This window comes from Lytechinus variegatus, chromosome 18 (assembly GCF_018143015.1).
Source record: "Lytechinus variegatus isolate NC3 chromosome 18, Lvar_3.0, whole genome shotgun sequence".
Classification (NCBI taxonomy): Eukaryota; Metazoa; Echinodermata; class Echinoidea; order Temnopleuroida; family Toxopneustidae; genus Lytechinus; species Lytechinus variegatus.
The window spans coordinates 1,476,783-1,502,153 of record NC_054757.1 but is presented as its reverse complement, the minus strand read 5'-3'; the positions used below and the strand labels follow the sequence as shown (position 1 = coordinate 1,502,153).

At 37.9% G+C, this 25,371-nt stretch overlaps 1 protein-coding gene across 1 annotated transcript in view; it reads left to right on the top strand.

The window, feature by feature from the left end:
- Positions 1–22,585, top strand: part of LOC121431826 (L-gulono-1,4-lactone dehydrogenase-like) — a 37,235-nt gene extending 14,650 nt beyond the window's left edge. The window contains exons 2-8 of the mRNA XM_041629580.1: positions 2,324–2,548; positions 12,200–12,358; positions 12,748–12,971; positions 13,458–13,997; positions 15,649–15,803; positions 16,106–16,319; positions 20,583–22,585. Coding sequence (XP_041485514.1) covers positions 2,324–2,548; positions 12,200–12,358; positions 12,748–12,971; positions 13,458–13,997; positions 15,649–15,803; positions 16,106–16,319; positions 20,583–21,299 — 2,234 coding nt within the window. The 3' untranslated portion in view covers positions 21,300–22,585. The remainder of the gene's footprint in view (positions 1–2,323; positions 2,549–12,199; positions 12,359–12,747; positions 12,972–13,457; positions 13,998–15,648; positions 15,804–16,105; positions 16,320–20,582) is intronic.
- Positions 22,586–25,371: the final 2,786 nt, after the last annotated feature.

Sequence of the window (25,371 nt, the reverse complement as noted above, 5' to 3'; positions counted from 1 at the left end):
ATTTGTGATTCGCACGTCCACCATTCACTTACATTGAACTGGTACAAAATCTGATTTATGTTCACGGCACCCAAAGCTAGTGCAGTTAAGCACCGCAATACTCTGTGTATCTGTCCACTATCTAAGTCGTCTTCACGAACGGTTGGTATGTCAGGCAACGTTATTAATGTTTGCGCATGCTCAGTGACCCGAGTTGCTTCATGCTACCGACATCGTATACCGTTAACACAAATCAGATGACGTACGAAATAAGCATCATGCGTTTAACCATGGTTTAACCAGGACCGTGCCCTCTAATTTTCAAGAACATCTAAATAATCTTGGTTCTTTCTTTTCCTCAACCATTTTTTTAAACAAACGGCCATGCAATTCAGCGCTCTGTAATAGAAAGGAAAAGGTGCTATATTTGTGCATACACTTTCAGCCCTTCGTAAGCCTTGGCCTTTATTCACCATTCTTCCTTTAAAACATCGCGTGTTTGATGTTCATTTCAATACCAGAATATCTTGTCTCCGTTGATTTCCTTTCTTCACCAATCCATATTTTGACCTTGACTTTTAGCGACGCTCTTGGGGATTTCTTTGTTTCTCTTCTTTTCCTCTTGAAACTTGTGAGGGATCCCATCCTTCATACGTTCTTAAAAACATAAAAATTACCCAAGGTCTGCCGGGTGAATTCGACGTCTTTGAAGAACTGTCTATGGCGTGGGAAGTGGATGACAGAAAAGATTGACAACTACCCATTGGAAATGGTACAGATCATAGATTAAAAACTTTACCTCATTTGCATTTTGTGCTACTGTTCAGATATAACCACATTTTTATAAATTCCATGATATATTATAGCGTAAAGAGCTCCGTGTAGAATTTTGGTAGATTTAAGTTTAGAAGTAGTCACTTGGAAGTAACACTTGGAAGTAACTTATAGAAGTAACTTCTTTGGCAAATAAATGTGATTAATTTTTTTATCGAATTGAAGGGAAAAATAATCATTGTAGTTTAGACATTCTTAGATACGAATGCCTTCCGGTTCGATTACTTCCGAATATATCCCTCATGAAATCTATAAGAAAAGAGGACGAACTCGTCCTCATTAATCGATTAAAGTTCACGCCGCGCCCACAGGTTGAACCCCATATTACGCCACCTCCCTGCCGCGCGAATGGTGTGTGGACTTTCTCCTATCAGCGTGTTCACACTAGTGGTAAAAGCAGGAAATTGTGGGTTAAGCACTAAAAGCAGCGTGATAACACGCACTTTGACAACTGAATGTTTAGTAATTCTCCCCATCACAGACGTCGATACACAGGATCATGCTGACTCTTGCTGAGATATCGCATTTTTAACTGTATGCCCTTTAATGACATTAAACTTACGCACCATAAAACTATAAAACAGTATTTGAGCAGATAGGATGCATGCAGTGGCTAGTAATGATAGTAATATTTCTTGAATAGATAGCATCCGCGCGTCTTTATCGGTCGATAGATATTACTATCTTCAGGAGACAACCGTGGTATATATGTTTATAATCAAGCCCGTGTATGTACAGGCACTTGCTTTCTCGGTTTTCAAAAGCATCTGCTATTCATTGTCGCTCCCTATCCCTCTGTCTTCCACTCTCCATATTCCTCCTTCTTTTACCCACACGCGCGCACACACACACACCCTCACACACTCTCCACCCACATGCACCAAACATGCGGAGGAAATGGGACCAAATTCCCTACCATCCCATCCTCAACCGTGACTTTGCAAAAAAAAAATGTATCCACATTAACGTGTCACGCAATCAATCCTATTCCAATTAACCATAACACCAATAAGCTAGAGCTCTCAAAGGAATCTGCCTACATCATTTTGTAATGATTTTTTTAAGGAAGCAATAAGCTTCGTACCAGCAGTACTGAATATGGATCCTGTATCCAGATTTCTATCTACAGTAGACATAGACATGTCATTTTACGATCATTGTTTTATAAAGTATACTAAGTTGTCTTTGCAATAAATCCCTTTTATTTCTTCAATTTACAAGTAAAATATACACTGTTCCTGTGCAATATGTATTCTGTAATTTGCAATTTTGCAACAGGAAATGATCATGCAAGTCAATAATGTTGTTACGTAACCATGATAACCAACAACTCAAGTAGGTCAAACGGTAACATCATAACTTTTGTATATGTATTATCAAAATAGCCGTCGTTACCTGGAATATTATATAAAATGAGACGAACAATCGTCTTGCTAGTATCGAAGATTTCTTATATCATAATATATTTTCATCTTGCGATTAATTATCATGTTTTTCTCGTTTGATTTAGGGAATGCCTTCAAGTCCATGTACCATACGTTAAGCAGGACGTGTAACATAGTAGATTGCTGTTCTGGAGTTAGGTCGTGCAACCAGTTTGTATTCCCCTGCATCAGATGCTGTTCCTATGGCAACAGAAGAGTATTTTACAATTACGACGGAACGGAAACGGTACAACCCCTTGTCGATTACTTCAGACCTACCAACAAACTCTCCAGGACAAATCTTGTTAAAGGTAAGTTTATTTTTTTATCTTTTGTAATGTCAGTTATTAAAAAGGAATCATCGACATACAATCTTTAATGTGATAAAACACTTCAGGGGTATGAAGAATTGGCCCACAGAATTTTCCTACCGCAAGCAAGGTGTTGGTTAGAACTTCTGTTTGTGGGATATCGCAGTCTGCTGGAGGAAATGCTGGAAGCATGCATTCTGATAGTCCCAGGGTTCAAGAGTGCAGAAAATAATAGCAAGTACCATGTTTCATATTAGTGCCTTACTACAACATGACTCAGGAACTTTCGCGCCAAAATTCATCCCGTCATGCATTGCGTACCCTTTCCTAGTCACCCGTACTTTTAATCCCTTTCAGGGGAAGTCGGGGATAGGCCTCAAAGGCATCCCCCTCTTCACACTTCTTGAAGCATCCTCCGATCCTCACCACATAATTAGCCAAGATGAGTGTATCTCCAGCAAAATCTGGACGTCTTTTTTGATGTTTGATGTCTAACCGCAGCGAAGAGGCGGGTCTGTGTGCCAAACCATCAATATGAAAAGTTGGGTCTAACTTACAAAGCAGTCATTGCGAGTCAGGGAAGAAGTTCTGTGATTTCAGCAGAAGACTGTTCGGTGCGTAGGACAGGATGGCGCAGAAAGGAAGGCAGGGCGAGCTTACGCGTCTTTGACGGCTGTTATTGACAAACACCAAAGCGGTATTGACACTTTGTAGGAAAGAACATCGATAGGAATCTTCGTGCCCTAACCGGAGACGGGTGTCGGAAATAGAAAACGATAGGTTAGGGAATTGAAATATTTCGAGGCTGCTTTTTCTCGTCAGGGAGAAAACGAGGAAGCTGTAGTTTGCTACATTAAACATCTTGAAATTGTACTTCGAGGCTGTCTGTTTCAGATCATCATGTTATAAACTTACTTTCTAATATTGGGTTGCCTCTGGTTTTCCGTGTTGAGCTAAAGAAATGACGAATGAACTTCCAGTCGAAGATGCATTCCCCCAAAATTATGATATCTCTAGTTTCTGTTCTCATGGTTCTTGTTATTATAATCTGATAATTGAAAATAATACCTGCAGTGATCCATCGAATGTACATGAAATCAGGAAGTTGGGAGGAGACTCCTTGATGAAACCAAAGTCAGTTCTTCTATCGTCAGAAAAGCGAATTTAACCATTGATCAAAGCAGTGAATCCAGCCATGCTTGCATCATCTGCTGTGCTTTGTGATAGGTAAACAAATCATCATAATCCCTGTGTAATTGGTTAATTAACAAAGTTCTCAGAGATGAGGGTTGGGAGTTTCATGGAGAAAGAACAAACTGAGGGGGAAATAGGCGGGATTGCATTGTGGCGGCTACTGTAAATAACACCATAATAAGAACGTCAAACACTCCTATAATAATTAAAAGCGGAAGTCAATGGATTTAGACCAATGTAGTAGCCAATAATACATAAGTGCTGTTACCTCTGCAATAATTGTTTTCTGTATGTCATTGAGAAAGAGCAGAGAGGGTTGTGATTTCGGAGGGTTCTTTTGATTCAACAGTGGTCTTTCTGCAAAAAGCCACAAATCCACCGCGATCGATTTCGCGTTTCCTAGGAGCCTTTAAGCAATGTTTGAACAGCGAACATAAAAACAATCAACTTCTCACTGCAGAAACATAAAAAATGGAGGAAATATGTTTCAAATGTGAAATGAAATCTGATATGAAGTACATCAACAAATGCCAATCTTAGGGGAGACATGAAAGTACAGAAAACATGGGAGCACGCTTTTCTCAAAATGTTAAGCATCGTCTATTATAAATGATTTTTGAGAGGTAATAACTAGTTTCACATGATTTATACATCTTTATGGCAATCTTGCTCGTATTCTTGATTGATTGATTGATGGTCCATTTATACTGACAGCTTTTAACGTCTAACACACCAGTGATCCGCCATGAATCCATGCCAAATTTCTAATGATCTCTATCCCTATTTTCTTTCTCCCGCTTCTATTTCTGTCTTCTCTCTTTTTATCTGTTCTTCACTCACTTTTGCCTTTTCTCCTTTTTAAGTTATAGAAACGTTCAGCCACCCCACCCACACACACATATAGATTCACTCACAAGCAATCACCTTCCCCCATCATTTCTCCACCCTACCAAATCATTGCTCTTTGTTTTTTCTACTTCTCCCATTCACCACCCCCCCCCCCCTATCGTTCCTCTTTCCCTCCCCCTTAGTCCCATTTCTACATATCCCTTGTGGATGGGAAGCCTAGTTTTATTACGACCTTGACATCATTTTCATGTTACCCCAGAGATGGCATCCCTCCCTTGCGTATAGACGATGGCAGGAAACCAAGATCAAGGCCAGATTTTAGTTCTATCTTCGCCCTTTCATCAAAGAAACCCGAAACCAGCATCTAATTTGTTTCAGCGTCATTTCTCTTTCCCTTTATCACGAAAATTTAAATTACAACCCTTTTTTTTAAACAATTTTTTGCAGTAGCAATGAAAGAAAACACGAGCAGACGGAAGGAAAACAAACCCGGCAAACAAGTCCATACTTCGAATTTAACCTAGTTACCTGAAAAGTGATATTTCGAGGATTTCTAAGGGATAAATCTCATGGACGCATTTAGACAATTCGAAAATGAGAAGAATATTACAAAGACTTATTTTTGTTTGTGCTTGCATTGTTGTTTTCAGAAGAAAACGTTCAGCAATGTAAATATTATTTTCGTGGGCATCGGTTATTTTAGGCAGGTATGTGGCGAGTATTATCTTGGTGGTTGTTTTTGACGCCATTTTTATCCTTTTGGGAATAGGATTGACGATCGACAATCCGATAGCAACCCTACCGACATCTCAGACTACAATTACAATTGGTTTCACCATCTACTCTTAGAGCAATGTGTCCAGCACTTTGCCATTCAAGAAAACATGCTCAAAACTTGAATGTGCATGTTGAATTATATTTGGAAGTAACCCGATAAATACAAGCACTTTCTGTTTACCCCCCCCCCCCACCTCTCACTCTTGGAAATGAGTCTAACCAACGGTAATCATGCATGTCTATATTATAGGTAGGCCTAAACGTTTCATCCATAAACATATACATATAATATGTTGTAGTAAGTAGTAAGAGGTCTTATGATAAATGAAAATCGCTTAGTTGCTAATAAAATCTGGAGGAAATGTCTGTATTGCGAACACGTCTTCATTAGATAAAGACATGTTGTAACAATGTAACCTGCTTCATTGCATACACTAAGAGCCCTTGCATTCAGTTATTGTAACTTATCTTTCCATAACAGATCTCTGAGACTTATACAGGCCAACCAATTCAGTCTGTCCTAAGAGCAGCCTTGCTATCTTTACCAAACAGGCACGTACTACTTTTTAGGTCTATGGGAGGGACGGAAAAATTAGAAATGTCTTTGAAAGTGAAGAGTGCAAGATAATACCACAGCGGCGTCTTAATGCGGAACACACGGTGACAAGAAATGCATTTTGCCTGCAGCAGTAGCACATCTGTTTGCAGAATTCATCCTCCTTTTTCTCGAGCCCGTTTTACACTTCACCATGGAGCTAATTTTTACATCCACTTCACCATGCTGGACGAACGTTCTTCAAAGTTTTTTATCCATTGACATGTTTGGGAGATGATTTCATTTAAGCGCCTTAACTGAAACTCTCTCAATTTTCAATGTCCATATGATGGAAATTCCATGCTACTTCTGCCTCTTTGACATCTAGTTGACATTTCGACATATTTTTCCTGCCCTCAAGTTCAATGTATGGTGAGGCTGAGTTACACACGTGGTTACACATCATTTGTAACAAGGCACCCGATAGACCTCCTCCACTGATACGGAATACCATAGAGGAATGACATTGTCAGATATTCAGATTTCAAGCTAATTAATCGCACGCTCATTTTACGCCACCAGGCACAAGCACAAAAATGTGAAAGTGCATTTTCCGAATTTGTAAATTCTGGTACATTATCATGACATTAATATCAATGGGACGAAACATTGGATATCTTTTATACAGAATATACATTAGGTAACAAGAAGAACATACGGAATGGTAATAATAATATTTATAATAATAAGAGTATTCATTACTATTATTCGTATTTAAGAGCACGCCGTTGACAGACGCTCTCATCGGAGGGCCCAGCATAAAATCGCTCGTACACAAATAAATAAATCATCTACAAATTAAACGTTAAAGTTCACTTTTATGCAGAAGTTATTATACGACACTCTAGGCGATGATTTTTTTTTATTGGGTGTATAACTCAAATTGTCTTTCTCCATTCTTGCAACGAAACTTTAATTTCGATCACCAGCAACAAAAAAACACAACTATAGAGAACATGTACACACACCATTCTCTGGACGTACTACCTCAAGGGCACACTAAATTGCTCGTTAAGTACAGATCCAGGAGCGCTTTTCCAGGGCACGGGAATACATAGTCTGGTCCTCACTCAACTAAAGTACTTTGAACTAGGATCCAACGATTTCCTCGGAGAGAGGGGGGGAGGGAACCAATTTAGGAAAACTGTTTTCTGGATAGCATACCGTGATAAAACCTTCACTCTAGGTAGGCCTATATACACTTGAATAATTACGGATGACGATTACGATGAGTACATGGCATATGACGTGCGAACGATGAAATAAATACAGTGGCTGACTAAAGTAATTTATATTAAAGGTGATTAATTGATAACATGCCTCTACGATTCAGAGTGAAGAAAAGGAGAATGTAGGTATTTCGGTATCATTCCTTTTAACTATCGAGAGCTACTAAGGCCTATTTCGAATGTTTTAACGCGTGTTAACGCATGGATTTTTGTTAATGACCCTAGTCATGCTAGTTGTTGCATGGAACTATTCCATGGTTGTTGGGAATTCATCATGGACTACAGCTATGCTCAAGAGATTCTCTCTCTCTTTCTTTTATAGCTACAGTCACAACCACGAAACCGACTACAGAGCATCCAGGGGCCCGTTGTAGAAAGAGTTGCAATCAATTGCAACTCTAAAAATCATGCGCAACTTGATTTTCAACCTATCAACAGTGCACATTTGGGACTTGCGTTTAAACGCAATTCTTTCTGCAACAGGCCCCAGACTGACCAACGATTTTAAGTTGAAAGACTATCGGTCATGGTGTGACAGAACATAAAGGTTGTTTTTTTTGCTGGTAAGGATTGTGGCGATTCCTTTGTTGATTGTGGTGATTTCGCGTAAAAGAATAAGGATTTTCACCAACACACCCATGAGACAACGGCTTCTTGAGTTAGCAGGTACTCAGTGATGTGAGAGATATTATTTTGAATTTCATGGAAAGAGGTACCTTTGGCATCAGGCCAACATTGTTCGGTACTTCCCGTGACAATGAGAACATTTTCTTCTAGCCTTTACCTTGAAGACGCAGGAGTCGAGAAAAGTACTTTCTTTCCACTTTCCAACACCTTCGTACAACCAGTCAACGAATGATAAAGAGATACACAACACGAACTGTGCATCTGTAACGCCCCTGTCATATCGCCAAAACTGAGTCAAGACTGACTGAATATTTGTCTCGTTGTTATGAATGTACCATGACCAGGGTCCGTTACACACAGCTTTGCAATCATTGTAGAATACACATGTATTTTACAATTGATTGCATTGACTACAAAGTACAATTAATTTTGAAAACCAAGCGTATCGATTAATCGCCAACCTTTATGTGACTGGATCCAGATGGCCTCTGTGTTCCTTATACTAGTAGGTGGTATACATTATAATAGGTTTGTAGGGTTTGGATTAATGTTTCATAACATTCCCAGTGATAGGCGACATAGGCCTTTATACCAAAGAGACGTTCATAATTGGAAGAAAATATAATCAATATCACCCTTTATGAATATTGTGATAAAGTCAAGTTGGGAATACGTTTCCGAATGTTTCCAGAAATAAAAACGTGACCTTTATGTATTCCATTGTTATTGCTACAGGCAGATAATAGCAAGGTCATGCAATGTCAGGTTTATTAATAATTAATGTCACTAGAATCGAAAAAGTACAGAGGGGTATATAGGGCCTATATATAGATTATATGCCTTTTATATTCGAAATTTTACTTTGACTAGAGTCAACGAAGTCTTTATTGCTGGGATAGATAATTTACGAGATCAGTCGTTACCGAGCTCTTAAGATAAATAGCTCTTCCCAAACACTTACCGAATATGTTTATAATATGCGGGGCGGTGACTCGGGATTTAATCTTAAAATGTTTTTATCAGACGAAAACTACTTCTGAGTGTTAATGTCACCTTGATATGATTGGTCATAAATATTCATTGTTAGAGATTTCTGTTGATATTTCCAATGTTTTATTTCGTTGTCCCGATCATCTCTAGGGGACGTGATCTTCAATCGAAAGAGATGAAAAGAAATGACTGAAATGCATGGGTTTTGAATTTTAGTCACATGGCCAACACAAGAACGCAGATGACAACCATATGAATACCCTAAATAAAAATATCGCAGTAAAGAAGTAATGGCGTCTGTGAATTTAAATATATTTTCCCCCTGTGTTTCATTGAAACAGCGGCATTAATATTCAAATATCTATCGTCCGACTAATGTACAACGTTGAAAACACCTACACATCTGCACGTTTCTTAAGCATGCTAAGGTGAAAAGGAAGCTATAGGATAATTGCCATTAAAACTATTAAAAAGTGGCCGCTTATTCATTCAATTCTGCTTTGTAATTTATGTAAGGTATTTCAAATTTTATCAACGGTCAATCTCCATGACTTCTGCTGCAGCTTTCCACAAAGAATGTCACGCAGATTGCATATACTCACACGGAAATCCTGTTGGTTCTACGAGTGACTTCGTGCCAGATCAAATGTGCTCATTTTACACATTTTAGCCATTTCTGGTCCAATTTTGCTGAAATAAAATGTCACCAGTGTTTGCATTTTAACATTCATATATGTAGCAGTTTCATTCTTGATGGAGGTGTTCAGTAGGTTGTAGCTCTAAAGCCCTTACTGTTCCACTTTCGAACAATAATCATACATTAAAGTCCGTATAGCGGTTGAATTTCCCTGATTAATTCTTTTAATTGTGATATATCAGCATATGTATAAGGTGAGATTAAATTCAACCTGCAGTTCATACAGAGTCAGAAAATGTCGAACAAAAGGAACTTCTCAAAAATTCATGTTAAAAATTACAGTTGGTGCCATATTATTTGAAGACCACATCTTCGATCATGAGATATGATGATTGTTCGATTTGAAAGTCGATTATGTGAACAGTTTTGGAAGACTCCCACGTGGTACTGACGTGCTCCCAACGTGGTCTCTTTCGACCCAGAGAAGAACCATCTTCCACTCTTGACACCCATCTCACAAATCTTCACGCTTTTATTTTCTATTGAGTCTTGACTGTAAACGTCGCAGTTTACAATGGTTGCTTGGATGCCAAATTCAAGGTAAATCTAATGACAAAGTGAAGATGTTTCACCTCTGTGTGGCCCTCGACATTCCTAGTCGCAAATCTTAGCGCTACTTGAGAATGTCTCGTTTACAATTGCTTAGGGAGCCTGAATCTCTCATCCAATATATTCCACTCTGCCATATGAATGAATATCCTAAGGGGTCATTTTATTACGCTCATGAAAGGGTTTGTCGGATTTTTTATCCGACAAAGTCCGTTTTATCAGACAGTTATTATAGTAATAGCGCTTCTCAGCCGGGGAAAGTTTTCAGATCTAACATCAAGTCGGATGACACATGTCCTGACGTCAAACATGTCAAATACAAGATTACGGAACCTCAAAACACTCGGCCCTTCACGTGTTGGTTGTAGGTCTAGTGTCCCTTTCTTTAACCCCTTCCTGAACAAAAAAATGTCTTTTTATAACATTGTATGAATATTTATTGATTTATTCATCATCATGTTTTAGAAAAAAGCATTAATCTCAGTCTGTCGAATCGTCAACCTTGCTACTTGGCATCTTGACCATGAGTCCTCAGTTTGGTTTCAGGACTCCCCAGAAAGCCGTCCATTGCCAGACCGATGACGTACTAATTAGGGGGTGATTGGATATCGCACTGAACCTTGGCTGTTCATTTACGCTTTGTCTGGACGCTAAGGACTCCATGGAGAGTCAAGCAAGGACTTAATGGACGCATAAACATCATACAACTGGGTGATCTTGTTAGCAAACATGAGATAAATGCTTTGAAGCGCCATGCTTGGCCACACGCTACGTTCTAAGGTCATAACTATGTGTCTTCGGAATATCCCATAACTGTAGACAAACAATTTGTGGTGATAGCACTTCGAGGTATTTTCATGTATGCTGAACATCATTGACTATCGCGGGAGGTGGTGGGGGCTGGGCAATGGTAGATAAATACCAATTCACATACAATGTACATGAAGAAAGACGAGATTTATTCCACGAGAGAAACCCCATGAACACATCAATAAACCTGACAAACATACCCAATTAAAAGGCGGTATCAAAAGCAGATTATTGCAAGGGATTCAACAGATGCTTCTCTTAATGTGGCTAATGATTATCAGGGGTTCTGGGTCTCACCTTGAATTAAGTCGAGTTCCAGACAATCCACCGATACACTTCAGAGTGTGCCATTTGTCAAACGTTAACATGGATAATGCACATTAAAGGGATTGTTTAACTTTGTGAGCAGCCGATTTAAAAAATTCTCAAACCAAGATGAAACATGTGTACAAGTGCATGTAGTAGAACTAATAAACCCTGAAAACAACCATTATTGAGAATGAAAAGCTAAAACTACAAGGCAAACCCTGTTTTTGTAAATAGGTGTCTTATAGACGCCTAAATAGTACACATAAGTGTATGGGATGAGATTAAGATGTTGTTTACGGTCACTTTATATTTCAATTTTTGAAGCACTAAATAATGATTTTCGGACGCAATTTTTTCTGGGCTTCATTTTTGTAACATATCACAGACACAGGTGACAAGTGTGACCTTATAGCTCAGATTTTTTAAAAGTCAAACCAATGTTAACCAATCACTTTAACATCTTGGTTTAAGCCTCCGTTTTCTAAATAGTTAATATTTGATTTTGATAATGTCTCGTGACAACTGTACCATTATAGGGTATAGAGTCCAATGAATAAATATCTCTCTATATTGATATTTCTTTTTTTTTCATTATAAGAACTTTCTTCTTTACTACAAATTACAACTTAATTGTCGTATCATTATATATTAGCTTATTGCATTCTGTCGCTACACATCCTGTCCCAATAGCCTGGAAGCCACCGCTGTCAGAGCGTCCACATTACGGCTTGTTCTTTCAGTGAGTTTAAAGCTCCTCGTTCCATCGCATTTCTCATTTGCTGCAGCTTGCACGCTAACGAAGGTGATATTTTCAAACGAGCTTTTTAACATTCTCAGTCCAAGATCTTTTAAAGAAATTTTCATTGGAGAAGAGATTTGGTACACCATTTAGGATGATTTACAGTAAGTCGGTGAGAGACTGAAATATCGGATGGTATATACATGTACATTAAATACGAAAAGAATCTGGATCCTGTTTCATTTTATTAATTCTGAAAACAATATATTTTTAAAATCTTTTCTAGGCATGTCGTTACCGAAGGAGCGTTTGAGAATAGGTCTAACAGCAGTAGAACAAATTGCTGAGGTGGTGAGGTACGCGTACGACAACGACCTCAGGTTACGGGCAGTTGGATCGGGAGCCTCCTGGTCTAAGCTCACCAACGTTCGAGATATCCTTATTGGTAAGAGAGAAACAATAAATAAATTAATGGTGTTTTCTTTTCTTCCTGCAATGAAAGCCACCAATGATTAATGATAGTTATACTTCTAGTTTACCATTTTCTTGTTACGTTTACACTTCTTTTCAGAGACACCAACTGGTGTCCGTTTCTTAACAACCCACTTTTTAGAATGGAGGTTGATGGTAATTGGGTTTTTGTGCTACCTCAATTGAGATATTACACTGTAAAACATGATAAAAATGATAGTACAGCTCAAACCATATGGTCAATGAAATATAAAGTACATGAACCAATCTAAGAGTTAGAAATTATAAAACTTATTCTCAAGACCGTCATGAAGCATAACATGGGTTTCTTTATTTATTTGGCTTGATTTTCTTTTCAAAAAGATATGAGGGATCTGACGCGGATAGTCCGAGCCAAACCTCAGAACGACGAAGGAACCATCTACCACATCGAGGTCCAAGGTGGCAAGATCTTACACGACCTCGTCAGGGAGATCGACTCCAAATACGGCATGAGCTTACCGTGCATGGGAAACTATGCAGGTCAGACAATTGCAGGAATCATCAGTACTTCAACACATGGTACCGGCCAGGACTACCCAACCATGGTAAGATTTCTTCACATTATAGGTTCTGTATGCAGTCAATCTGTACTCGGGAGCTTTTAGATATGAGGAAGCACGGTAGGTGTATCGACGGAGAAAAAAATGTCACTATTGAATGAATACATTCTGTGTACTCCACCGTACCGCCGCCGTTGTTCTGGAAGTTCCTTTTCACCATAATTTTGAGCATACTGATAGTGGTCATACTGTCAATACAGAAATCACTTTCTTCCGACCAGTGTGCAACTAGATTACCGTGCACTTAAAAAATGATACCTCAGAATGTGTGAGGTGTCATCATCTGACATATTTATACTGATGACAAAATGTATCTTAAATTCATATACATGAAAGACCTCTGTCTTTTCCATGAATATTGTACGGTTCATCTTGACCTATGATTCGACCTATGATTCTTCTTGACCTTTTCGTATTGAATAGATTTCGTCATAACCTAGTAATTCTTTTCGTTCTTTTTACATTCCTCAGTCAAATTTCGTCATCGAGGTCCACATGGTTGTCGCCAGGGGGATCCAGATCAAGGTCAGATTACCGAAGAATGGCGAAGCAGAAGAAGACTTCGAATCGGTGAGGCGGCGGGTCGAAGCTGCAAAGTTTGGCGATCCGCCTCTGGAGATCCAAAGTACAGAGGTATTCCGAGCGGTTGCTGTTGGGTTCGGTTCGTTAGGCGTCATCTATTCCGTTACACTCGAGTGCATACCAGTCTTCAACATCGCCGAAACTCGGCATTACATTGACATTGAGTGGCCGGAGAAAACCGAGGAATTCCGAATTCCCGAAGAGCTTCGTGTGCTTTCGGAAGGACATGGAAAGTTCTTTTCTTTTTTCGTGAACCCATTCCCAAGGGACGGTGATAAGAGTGAAAATGGCCACAGGACGCTAAAAGCGGTGTATTTGTCAGGAGAAAAGACTCTGGAAACAGGAACTTGTCAGTGTAATATGTGTATGGATATGCAGTGCTTCACGTGTACGGGATGCAGAGGACAAAGTGCGTGTCAGATTGTGCAGGTAAGTCTAGGATCATACGCAAGGACTGTATGCTCATATGCATCTTGCTACAAATAAAACATCTCCCATCATAATCTACTCATTGTTTTCTTCATTAGAAATCACATATCTCTCTATGTCTCAGTTCCTTCTGTAGAATCAAGAGTGTACTGTTTGATAATTCAACTTTTCATGCATCGGGCACTGCAGAGTTCTTCTAATCGTGCGCTTGAATCATCTCTGCAATTTCTTCCTTTTTCGTTTTAATCTCAATTCCTGTTTACTGTATTTGAAAAAAAAAATCAAAATCAAAATGGCACATCTCAGTTCAGTGTCCTTCTGTATTTTCTTTCCAATTACTGTGCCTTGATTTCCTAAAGGACTGTTCCTTAAATTGCATGATTACAAAGACAGAGGCGGACCAAAAGACAATGTCATATACGTTGTATGGGGGTTGGTTTATTCTGGGTTTGCTTGATACGTTGTTTTAATCCGATTCGTAGAAAAAAAACTGTTGTTGGTATGAGTTACATGATTTGTAATGTGAAGAAAGTAGAAAGATTAGTCGAAAGGAGCATGCAACAATTGACCTCTTATCAAATAAACTAGTTTACCCAAATGATCAGCCTCATGTTAAAACTCAGTCTAGCAAGAAATGAAAGAAGGGATTGAAAATGGAGAACATCTGAAAACTGGCATCACACGTTTCGGTAACCATAAACCTAAATTTTCCCTCGTTTTTTTTTTCTTCGGGGTGTTAATTTCAAAGCTGATCCGTGTAAGTCCGTTTGTAAGCCTAAACCTTTCAGTCTGAAATACAAGGCTGACTGTGTTTGTGTAAAATCTCCCGTAAAAGACACTCGGTTTAGCCCTGTGGGGGAAAGTGTGTGATTCCACAATCAAAGTTTGGGATGGTATCTCCAACTCCTCTTTTTTCCAAAGGTCACGTTAACACTCTTAAGTTAGTCACTTAAGATAGCCATGTCTTTGTCATTTGTTAATGTTTCTTTAATTAACAGAACTAATTCTCAATACCGATTATTGGGATAGTCAATAGCAATTCCAATATCACGTTTAGACGCAGACGCCTTCTATCAATAGTAAAAAATCAAGCCACGACCACAAGTTATTATTTAAAAAAATCGAGAGAGTCGATATCATCTGGTCTGGTGTGAAGTTTTTGAAATCCCCGGCGGCAGTTTGTTCTATTGGCGCAGTATTATGCCATGGTGGTTTATTGAAGAAAAAAGTACAAGCAACAAGTGTTGGTACAAAAGCCTCACCGCTCCACCGGATCCAGGTCTTGTTGCTTTAACGTGACATGGCGTAAAGAATCAGCGAAAGTGGCCCCGTCGATACACCAACTACCCTCCAACTTACCGCCATCTTGAAAGGTCAAAAGGTCATTAACGAGAGCGATTGATGCCTGCCTTTGGCGATCATTAGGAGGAATGGAATAAAATATATATCGTTGACTTATGAAACATTCTGAAATACATCTCTCACGGCAATCAGAGGTTTCATGGGCGCGGATTCATGAGTTTCAGATTTTAGAGATGTTGCAAACATGATATCGCAAGTAGTTATCTTATATAATAGAATGCGAGCGATGCTAGATATAATTTGATAAAACTAACATAAAGCATGACTATTTCACTCTTTCTGATTTTAGACGGATTGTTCAGCAAGCTGTTTTCAGATGATCACGCGGTTTTTGCCCTGCAGTTTGGCGTATTTTGCTGACTGTGGCCTAGAGCAGTTTGCAAGGGGGAAGATCTACATCCAGAGGTGGTACAACGTGCTCACATTCACCAATGGCAATATCCAGTAAGCTACTCTCCAAAATAAACAAACACAACCATCATATATTCATCTCAATAAAAACACCCCTCGAGAGATCTAGAGATTTTCTTTTCACCATTCGTTCACATGTTACCCAACTGAAGATAATAAAGCTTGGCGAACAGTTAAACCTCATCGTCATTTGAAAAAAACAAAATCAGTGTTCAGACAAATAATGTGTTATTGATTCAATAACGCAATTGCATGTTTTTTGTTTCATTTTTTTAAATATAAAAGCCATTATTTTGAATGTACACATGGCTTATGTGGATTTTTTTTCTTGATAGTGTAAAGACGGCGGAGTACTGCGTCCCTCTGTCGAACTTAGATGGCGCCCTTCACGATATCCTCAAGATCATGCAGCAGTATGGCGAGATGTTCGGTTCGTACACGCTGCTTCCGGTCTATGTACGAATGGTCAAGGCGGATGATCTGTACCTTAGTCCCGCAAATAGAAAGAAGATGGATGGTTCTACGTCAGATCGATTCTGTTTCATTGAGGTAAGAGATGAATATTTTCGAATCCCTTTGGGTGGTTAGAAGATGTTGAAGAATAATTGTTACTGGAATGGTGAAGTTTTGCTTTCCAGAAATTCCATCCATCTGTTGTGAACTGTGTCGTCACAGTCACACCCATGAAGTCGACTCCAGACCGACCAAAGCCATTGTAATTTTTCCAATGACATACCATGGGCCAGTCTGTATATTATGGTTTTATTGGTGTGACTCTACCGGATGGTTCTTGTTAAAAGCCTTTAGAAATAGCAGAAGATGTGTCTTGTATCAAATAAACTGAAGGAACACCTCCGATATATCAAATTCATTTTTCTAAAATTATGTTACAGACATATTTCATGCAAATGTTGATAGTCTTCTAGGAATATTCACAGAGGGGTTATGCGAAAATTTTGCTGCTCACTCTTGTAAATAAAGTCAAGCGATTGAAATGTGCCACCACTATGGATATTGCAAAATAAGATGAGCAGCGAAATCTACATTAAAGCAAACTTAAGCAGCCATCAGGGAACGTTATGGAGCATGTCAATAGTTCACTTCAATACATATAGGACCGTGCCTCTCTTTCTTTGCTCTCATAACAGCGGAACATTTACCAACTTCTACAAAGAAAACCGACTTCAAGAGGAGAAGATTGTTGGTTGAAAAGTCGAGTTTTTTAGTGAGAAAGAAAAAAATGTGTTCTGTGTCGAGAAAGAATATCAGAAAATATCACAAACATTAACCGCAAAATAAACTGAATAGAGTCGTCTCAATTATGGGGCGCCGAGGGCGAAAACTTTCCGTGACAATTCGCGAGAAATGCCGCCGTCAGGTCCTGACAGCTTATGCGGACCCTCAGGCATAGTCGCCTGCCTCAACATTTGAAACAGATTTTCCAGCAAATTCTTTTACTCTCTTCCCCAGACGTAAAAAGGAAAAAGAATGAACAGATTTTTTCTTAAAAGTCAACCTTGTTTTCAATTCTTATTTTTCACCACGTACCCTTCATATCAACAAATCCCACAACTATCACGATTACTGTTGATTTGGTCTCTGAACGTAGTTTTGAAAAGTCGCTTTATTTCAAAATGTGCAGATTTTTTTTTTGTCTCTACATTCGATGTCAGATGAAACAAAACAGATAATTTTTTTTTCTATTCAAGATTTTGTTCCAAGGCCTTCCTATAATAATTATACTTGCTTGTATAATACTGAACACTAGTTCATCAGAAGCTTGTAAACGGTATACAGTAATGCAGCAAAATGTGACGTTCCAAACTTCCTATTCAATGAAACCTCTCTTTTCATAGACGAACAAAAAAAATCAATGGACAGCAATAAAGTCCCGTCAAATAGTGATTTTTCGCTTCGCGTAAGATGTCTGAAGTTTTGAACTTTTCGTTAACAAGAGAATATTATGAAGAAAAAATCCCACCCTGGATTATTGCAAGTCAGCGTTCCCATTAGTCACATCTCCCGAAGACTGGAGCAAGGAGAGCAAAATAATGAGACGCAGATGAATCCTTGGCAGCTACAAAGAACGGAAGAGGGCGTCTCAAATGAGAAAATGGAACAGAGAATGTGTATAAGCCAAGGGAGGAAATGGAAAGAAAGAGTGTGTCGGGGCTGTCATGGTCAAGGCCACCCCGAAATACTTCAAGGGAGCCCACCAAGACAAGGAACACTTCTTGAGTTGCGGGCTGAAAGAAAAAAGTGCATTGATATTTGGAGAGTGCAGCTTTCTTTAGAGGGAGAGGAAATGATTGGATTGCGTGACACATGGATGAAGGGGTGGGGCATGTGTTATGGGATGTCTTGAGAAGTGGTTTTGTATGCATGAGATGGTTGCCAACACAGTGTTACCATAACGGTTGTCAGAGCCATTCAGCATGTAGAAACATACGGAGGCGATAAGACTAGTCAAAGAGCGCAACTAGGAACAGGATTTCTCATGCACAGTCGAGTTTAATTGAACTAAATATTCTCCTCATTTTATACTTGACTCACTGCGTCCATGTAATAATCAAATATTCCAGTTCAAAGGGATGAAAAATGGGGGGGGGGTACATCCAGAATTGAATCATCAGGAGGAAAATTTGCTTTTAAAAAAATGACAAGCAAAAAAATGAATAAATGAAATAGTCATCACTACTCTTGTAGAGCATTTTCCGTGAAGTGCTTTAAAAGCAAAAGCAGAAAAAATGGTGGTAATGGAAATATTGTTTTTTTAAATATTGGTAATTTTTCTATAAATATTTTACTTGCATTGAGGACAAGGCAAAAGCAAGCTCCCAAACGTAAAATACAAGTGTCAGTAAATTGGATTGCATTGGTCTTATCATGAGCCTACATTTACAATAAACATAACTAACATAAATATCATCAGGAGTAAAAACCTTAAGAATGTATGTTTATTGATTTTGAATGGCATCCCTGTCCAGTGAGCGGAAAATATGGGGTACAGGTCACACACCGCAAGTTATAAATGGGTGGGAAAGATCGACATGAGACAAATTAAGAATAATTTGGATCAAGCCCAGACAGGGTTTAGTTCATCGAAACGACCTACTTGACGAGTGTGATTATATCATGAAGAAATATTTTTGTGAGGCTTTTCCAACTAAAAAATGCATCATGGAAATTTCGTTGGTTGAAATAAACTAACAAGATATACACCTGCACCCTACCAACACAAATTCCTATATGACACAGAAATGGTCCGGTTTTTTTTAACTTCTTAAACATATTATTTTATTCTTAAGTATAATTTTTTTCATGAATTATTAAGATACGTTTTTTCCTCGGGTTGAAATAAGGAAATACACAATAATAGATTTTAAATAGTTTTGACTTTATCTTACCCATTCCACATTATTTGATATTCATTATTTGTTGATTTTTTATGGGGAAATCAAAGACAAATTAAGGATTTACAAACAGATGAAACGAAGAAAAAACAATAAAATATATCTAGTTGGTTAGCCTGTAGAAAACTGTCAAATTTTTGACAATTCAGTAACAAATATGATTTTAGATTGGCAACATACATAGCAGGGCGCTGTCGGGAATATTTTGATGGGGGAGGCAAGACGACATGAGAGATGACGTCAAATATTTCTCAATCGAATGACGGATATATTTTCTTACACTAAAAACGCTCTATTTCTGGCACTCCTCTAAGTTTTGTTATCATTTTCAATTCTTTTTAAATATTTTTAAGTACTTTGAAATCACAGGGGCGGTCGAGCCCAGCTCACCCCCCCCCCCTTGATCGTTAGATCCAACCCCAGCACCCATATGAATGGTCCTCTCCCTCCAATCATTCACACCAATATCTTCAGGGCCTTCCCAACCTGAAAACCTAGATCTTTTTAGGACGTGACACATCCTTTAAAAAAATGATTTTAATATCCACCTGATCCTCTTTGATGGTGACAAATTCAAACGACTTGGGAAAAATAATTCAGTTTACTCACCGCTTCGATCGCATCGGCATTGGTATCCAATCCCGATGGACAGTGACTGACCTTTCTTGTCATGATACGGTCAATTGAGTTTTCAATGTGATCTGTCTAAACGATAAAGTGTGCCATCAAGTGCTTCCGTTGTCCCAACTCTGCTACCAAGAAGTTGCCTCAATTGTTTAGGCCCTGGGCATGAAACTTCGTTCATGATGAAAAAGTAACTCTCGTGAGATCAAACAGGACAATTTCTTAATAAAAGTGTTTGCTTCATTTTCCGTACAATCACGAAAATAGAAACATTGCATATTATATTTTTTTTAGTTTGTCATCTGAATCGCAGGAAAATATTTGTAACCACTTTTTCACTTATTATGTGGTTACCCACAAAGCAATAAAATATGATTCTTTTTTGTTGTAAAAATATAGTAAAAGGATTTCATTTCGTGACAAGTTACTTATGTACGATATTTTGTTCACTTTCAAACATCGTTAGTCTGTCATCCGTACACTCATCGTAAACGGCACCGCTAGACCATCGCAATGAAACTGTAATGAAGCTACGCGTATCATACAATCGTCGTTGGATTTCGGAAGATATTAGGAGTAAAATCAAATTGTTCGGAGATTTCTGCACACTTACCATGCAGATTCTTCACAAAAGTTGTAAAATTTATGTAAAATATCGTATGATCAATTTGTTTGTTTAGGGCGAAATTTTCGAATTGGGTTGTCATGTTTGTTAAGATTGTTTATTTCCTTTAATTCATGTGTTTTTGTTTACTCTTGCATCTTTGTTCTGCAGGTCCCTTTCTTACCAGGAGCCTATGGTATAGATGAGTTTCACAAGAAGATTGAGGATCATCTTTATACACATTATAAGGCCCGTCCACACTGGAGTAAGAATAACTTCCTTAACCATAAGAGAGTGCAGCAACTCTACCCCGAACTCGAGAAATGGAAACAGGTCTATCTACTGTTCAATCGAGATGGGACATTCGACAACGAGTTCACCAGGAAATGTGGTTTTGAGGATTTCCACGCAACGGACGATGAAATCGTGAACGAGCACGTGGTGAGAGGTGGACATGGAAATCCTTGCGTCTGCCAGAGGTTAGGCTCTCGGGTAAATACGAGAGACGCTAACGTCGACAATGACTCGCGGGATGGTGGTAGGGACTCGAGTTCGGATCTCAGTTCGGAAGCCGGAAGTAGGACAGTAGAAGTTGTGGTTGAGGGTGATAGGACAGACTTATGGGTGAGGAGAGACTCGGGGAGACATGTAAGTCCGTGTTCATGCGACGACTCCACGCTGGGTATCCCCATGGGCAAGTCGGGTGCAATAGTGCATCAACCCAGCAGATCGTCGCTAACACCTTTCTTCGCCGAAAGAACTCCGCTAGCATCTGACACTAAGGAGGTCGTCGAGAGCGCAGCGCGGCACGGGTGCGGTGCCGCGACGCAGCGGGGAAGTGACACATACCCCCACCCCTTGCCCACGGTGAAATCCACCATGGTTTGAAAGAAAATACCCAAAAGGGAAAGGACACTCTTTTGCTCACAGTTTGTTCTTGGACGCATTACCAAACGATCGGTTTGTCCCATTTGATTGTTTAGAATTGTGGTTGGAACGCGAATTCCAAAACAGTTCAAGTATAGACATAACAAGAATTCAGCAAGGCATTGAGAAAATAATTAATGCAAGATGCCATGGAGTCTTCAAGATCTGAGTCAACAGCAGATATTGGTCTTTACCGCAAGATATCTTCCTCGTCAACCACTAGATCGCTTGGGTAATGGATAGCTTGATGTGTTAATTGACACTGCTACATCACTTGAGAAAACTTAGGAAGAGAAGTGGTGTTTACATGAGGACCAATGAACATTGGTTTGCTGCCAGGAGTTCACGCTGCTTCTAGTTTGACCCCTAAAGGAACGACGGGTCAAGATGCGGTTAGTCTCTCTTACCAGGGGTTATATCCGATGAATCATTTAAAAAGTTTTGTGTTAATACCATACTGTCAGTCACTAAAAACATAAGTATTTACTTTTTTAATGGGATAATTGAGGCATCTTTATACAACTTCACAAAAAAGTGATGTTTTGCGGCCATGTAAGAAACAATTCTAAATTATAGATCCATGGTGAAATACGGGGTGAAAATACAGCATTTCAAATATTCATTAAGCCAATTATGACATTTCAAACTCATTGTTATTATGTCCCGGGAGCTTTGAAACCAAGTTAATCTCAACATCACGGTGATGTTAATAAATAGATGAATAAAATATGGATAACACTAAAAATATTGGTTTTTTTAATTTTTGCTACTGTATGTTTTAATCTTTGTCAGGAAACTATGATCTGCATGATTAGTGTTCTGCAAAATGATAGAGTCGATGATGATACATTCATTACTTTTTCAGATTATGTATGTATTCATTTATTCAAAATGTCAGATATTTTGGATTTCTTAGTAATTTTATTAGTATTTTATAAGAATAAGCTCTTGTATTACAATAAAGTTGTTCTGATAATGTAGTGACATTATACTCAACATTCTCTGGAGGGGAGTCAAAACATGATTAACTTTATCGGAAAATGTAAACATTTAAAATGTTATACTGTTTTGGGAAAAAAATATCATCGGATCCTTTTCTTTAACTTTCAATGTAAAACGTGGAAATTTCATGACTTTCTTACTTTTACGTACAATGTTGATTGAGTTTTCAAAATCAGGCCTGTTTAATTTCACCCTTTTTTCAATGAACTTTGTATTGGGGAGGCTGGATTTTAATTAATAAATAAATAAATAAATTAATAATAAATAATAATAATAAATTAATAATTTTATATAAATTAATTTATATAAAATATATTATCATTGAGGTATCATATTAATCAGTTTACTGTTATAGTTGACACGACTGGTCACATAACGTCATATAAACAATGGAATCGTTGGTAATGTTTGGGGATATGATGTTGTTTATGGAGAGCATTTATAAAAACTAAATATTAAGACACAAGGAAATCTCTTTCTTGAAAGTCATAATCGTCAAATCAATTTAATAATTTGTAAAAACGTGGTTTTCTAATTCCAAGCAATATTTCACATTCCTCATATTCGGAGAAATCATATGAACACGAAATTCAGATATAAATGGGTAGCGAATTGAACATAAATTTTGTCTACGAAAAAAGTCCAAACATCCCATCATGCAACATTAGTTTACAGTGAAGTTAATTTGAAGGGTTTTGCTTTCAAAACTTACCGCCAAAGATTTCCCAAAATTGCAAGATCAAACTTAAGAATAGCCACAACTAAAAGCATGGACCCTGATACTAATAGAATGAAAGGCACAAGGCAAAATGGTTTGAGGGAAGAGGGAAATGGTTGAGCGTGTTCGAGAGAAAGTGAAAGAATGGGAAAGAAAGCGAGTAAGACGATTAGAAGTGAGAATGAGACGGGGAATGAGAGTATGAAAGAGAGAAAATAAGGGGACTACAGAAAGAGCGTCGGGGACAGGGAGGGGGGGTGTTGGTTTGGTACAAAAATAGCACAAAAGAACGAACTGCAGGTGATAATATGAAAGTAGGCATTTATTATTTCCGAGAGAATGCCGGAGGTAACTTAGGAAGTGAAGGTTAAAGTGGGCAATAATATGATTTTTATTTATTTTGACTCAAGCTCAAGAACTGTTGTATCAACTTCATTGAATTATGTGAATGTTTTTACATGGTCTTGGTTCTACCACCAAGTTATTTATCCTTCTGATATTTGTTTTGTCAATGAGAGTTAATTCGTGCTAGTTGTTGATTCAGAAGTACTGCTTTATTGCTGGATATTATAATTTCGTTTAGAAACTTAGTACTACGAAATTTATTTTGAAACAGGGAATTTAATGCTTCCTTTGTTTACAATTCTTTGTCGATTTGCCTATTTATCAAATTTACTATTACTACCAATGTGGCTTGAAGTTTATTCAAGAACTGACGAACCGTCGAAAAAAAGCAGAACAAATTAATTGATCATGAGCTGGGGCCGATTTGTGGATGACTCACATTCTCTTTGTATTCAAATATATACCATGTTTATGAACGTATGAATCAAATATTATTTCTTGTTAAGACAAGACTTTCGTGAACTGTTTGAAAGAAGCTGAATCAGAATGACAATAGACAAACTCGTCTTAAAAAAGGTTTATTCATTCAAAAGTGTTGAAGTTTATCAAGACTTATGAAGTCATTATAAATATTCTATTGTATGTGGAGTAATTATTTGCTCATTTTATATAGCATGTTTTTTACAAAGGTAAAGACTAAATGTACTCTTCGTGTTTCATATTGTCTGTACTAACTAATACACATTGTTCGTTTTGTTAAAATAATTTATGTACAGAATGATTTTTAAGAACTCTCCCGTACATCTGTGTGAGTTAGCAGTCACACAAATGAAAGTGACTCCAAATCGATCGACAGCATGTCATTCAAAAATAACACAATATGTTTGATCGGTCTGGGATCGGATTTATTGGTGTGACAATACACCTGTAAAGGACCAAAATTTGTCCATTTAATTTATTTCAAAATAATTATTACTTTATATAGATATTGTACATAATGTATAAACATATTCTTTCGTGAATCTTATTTAAAATATTTATTTATATAGAGAGAGGAGAGGAGACAATTGAAGGAAGGAATTCATGTTGAATGATAGATGTGGTTATAGCAATATCCTGTTTTATCTTTAAAGTCTTTTTTTTACAAAATGCACCAAAATAAAGGCATCAGCACCTGCGCTAAAGGAGCCTATGAGGCAATTAGCGCATGCGCTAATCTAGCATATGGATGTAATTTGTACATGCGCTAATTGGACCTATTTGGCTGTTATTGCATTGGTTATGGAATTATTTGCTTTGTTCATTTTAGAGCCGATTTTAAAATTTCATGCTGAATTGCTCCGTCAACAGGCACGTTGAATTTTTAGACTGTTAGCACTGTGGTGCGTCAATCCTTAATAATTATTTCAAGCACAACTGGTAACATGGCGAATTCAAGAAATGCATTCTATCCCTTGTTATATTTGCTATCAAACTTCAAAGTTTTCGCCATCATGTTGCAATGTCTCACATCGTGTAGTTAAATACATCGAGTGGCATTCAAAATATATAGCTTTCATACATTCTTAGGAAGTATTCTAGGATTAATGTATTCTTAATAAAGTAATCGTTTCCCTAAAACTGGATTAAAATGAAACAAAATGGAAACATTTTGGTTTCTTGCGTTTCCTCATTGACAACTCATGTTCCGTCCTCTAATTTCATCATAATTGTTCAACTCTATGATTTTGATTCAAAAGCCTTAAAGTTTTCTTAAGTTGTTCCAAAAAACAACGACGACCATACCCCCCCCCCCCACTTCCCCCACCTATTTATAAATAATACATACAGATTCGTCTTCCAAGTAAACTAGTAAGTGCCTTTTTGTAAGACATCATGTTGCCATATAGTAGCAAATATTCATTTTTCGCTCAAATCTATTTATGTGAAACATTTTTATCATTAAATGAAATGTGCTATTTATGAAAT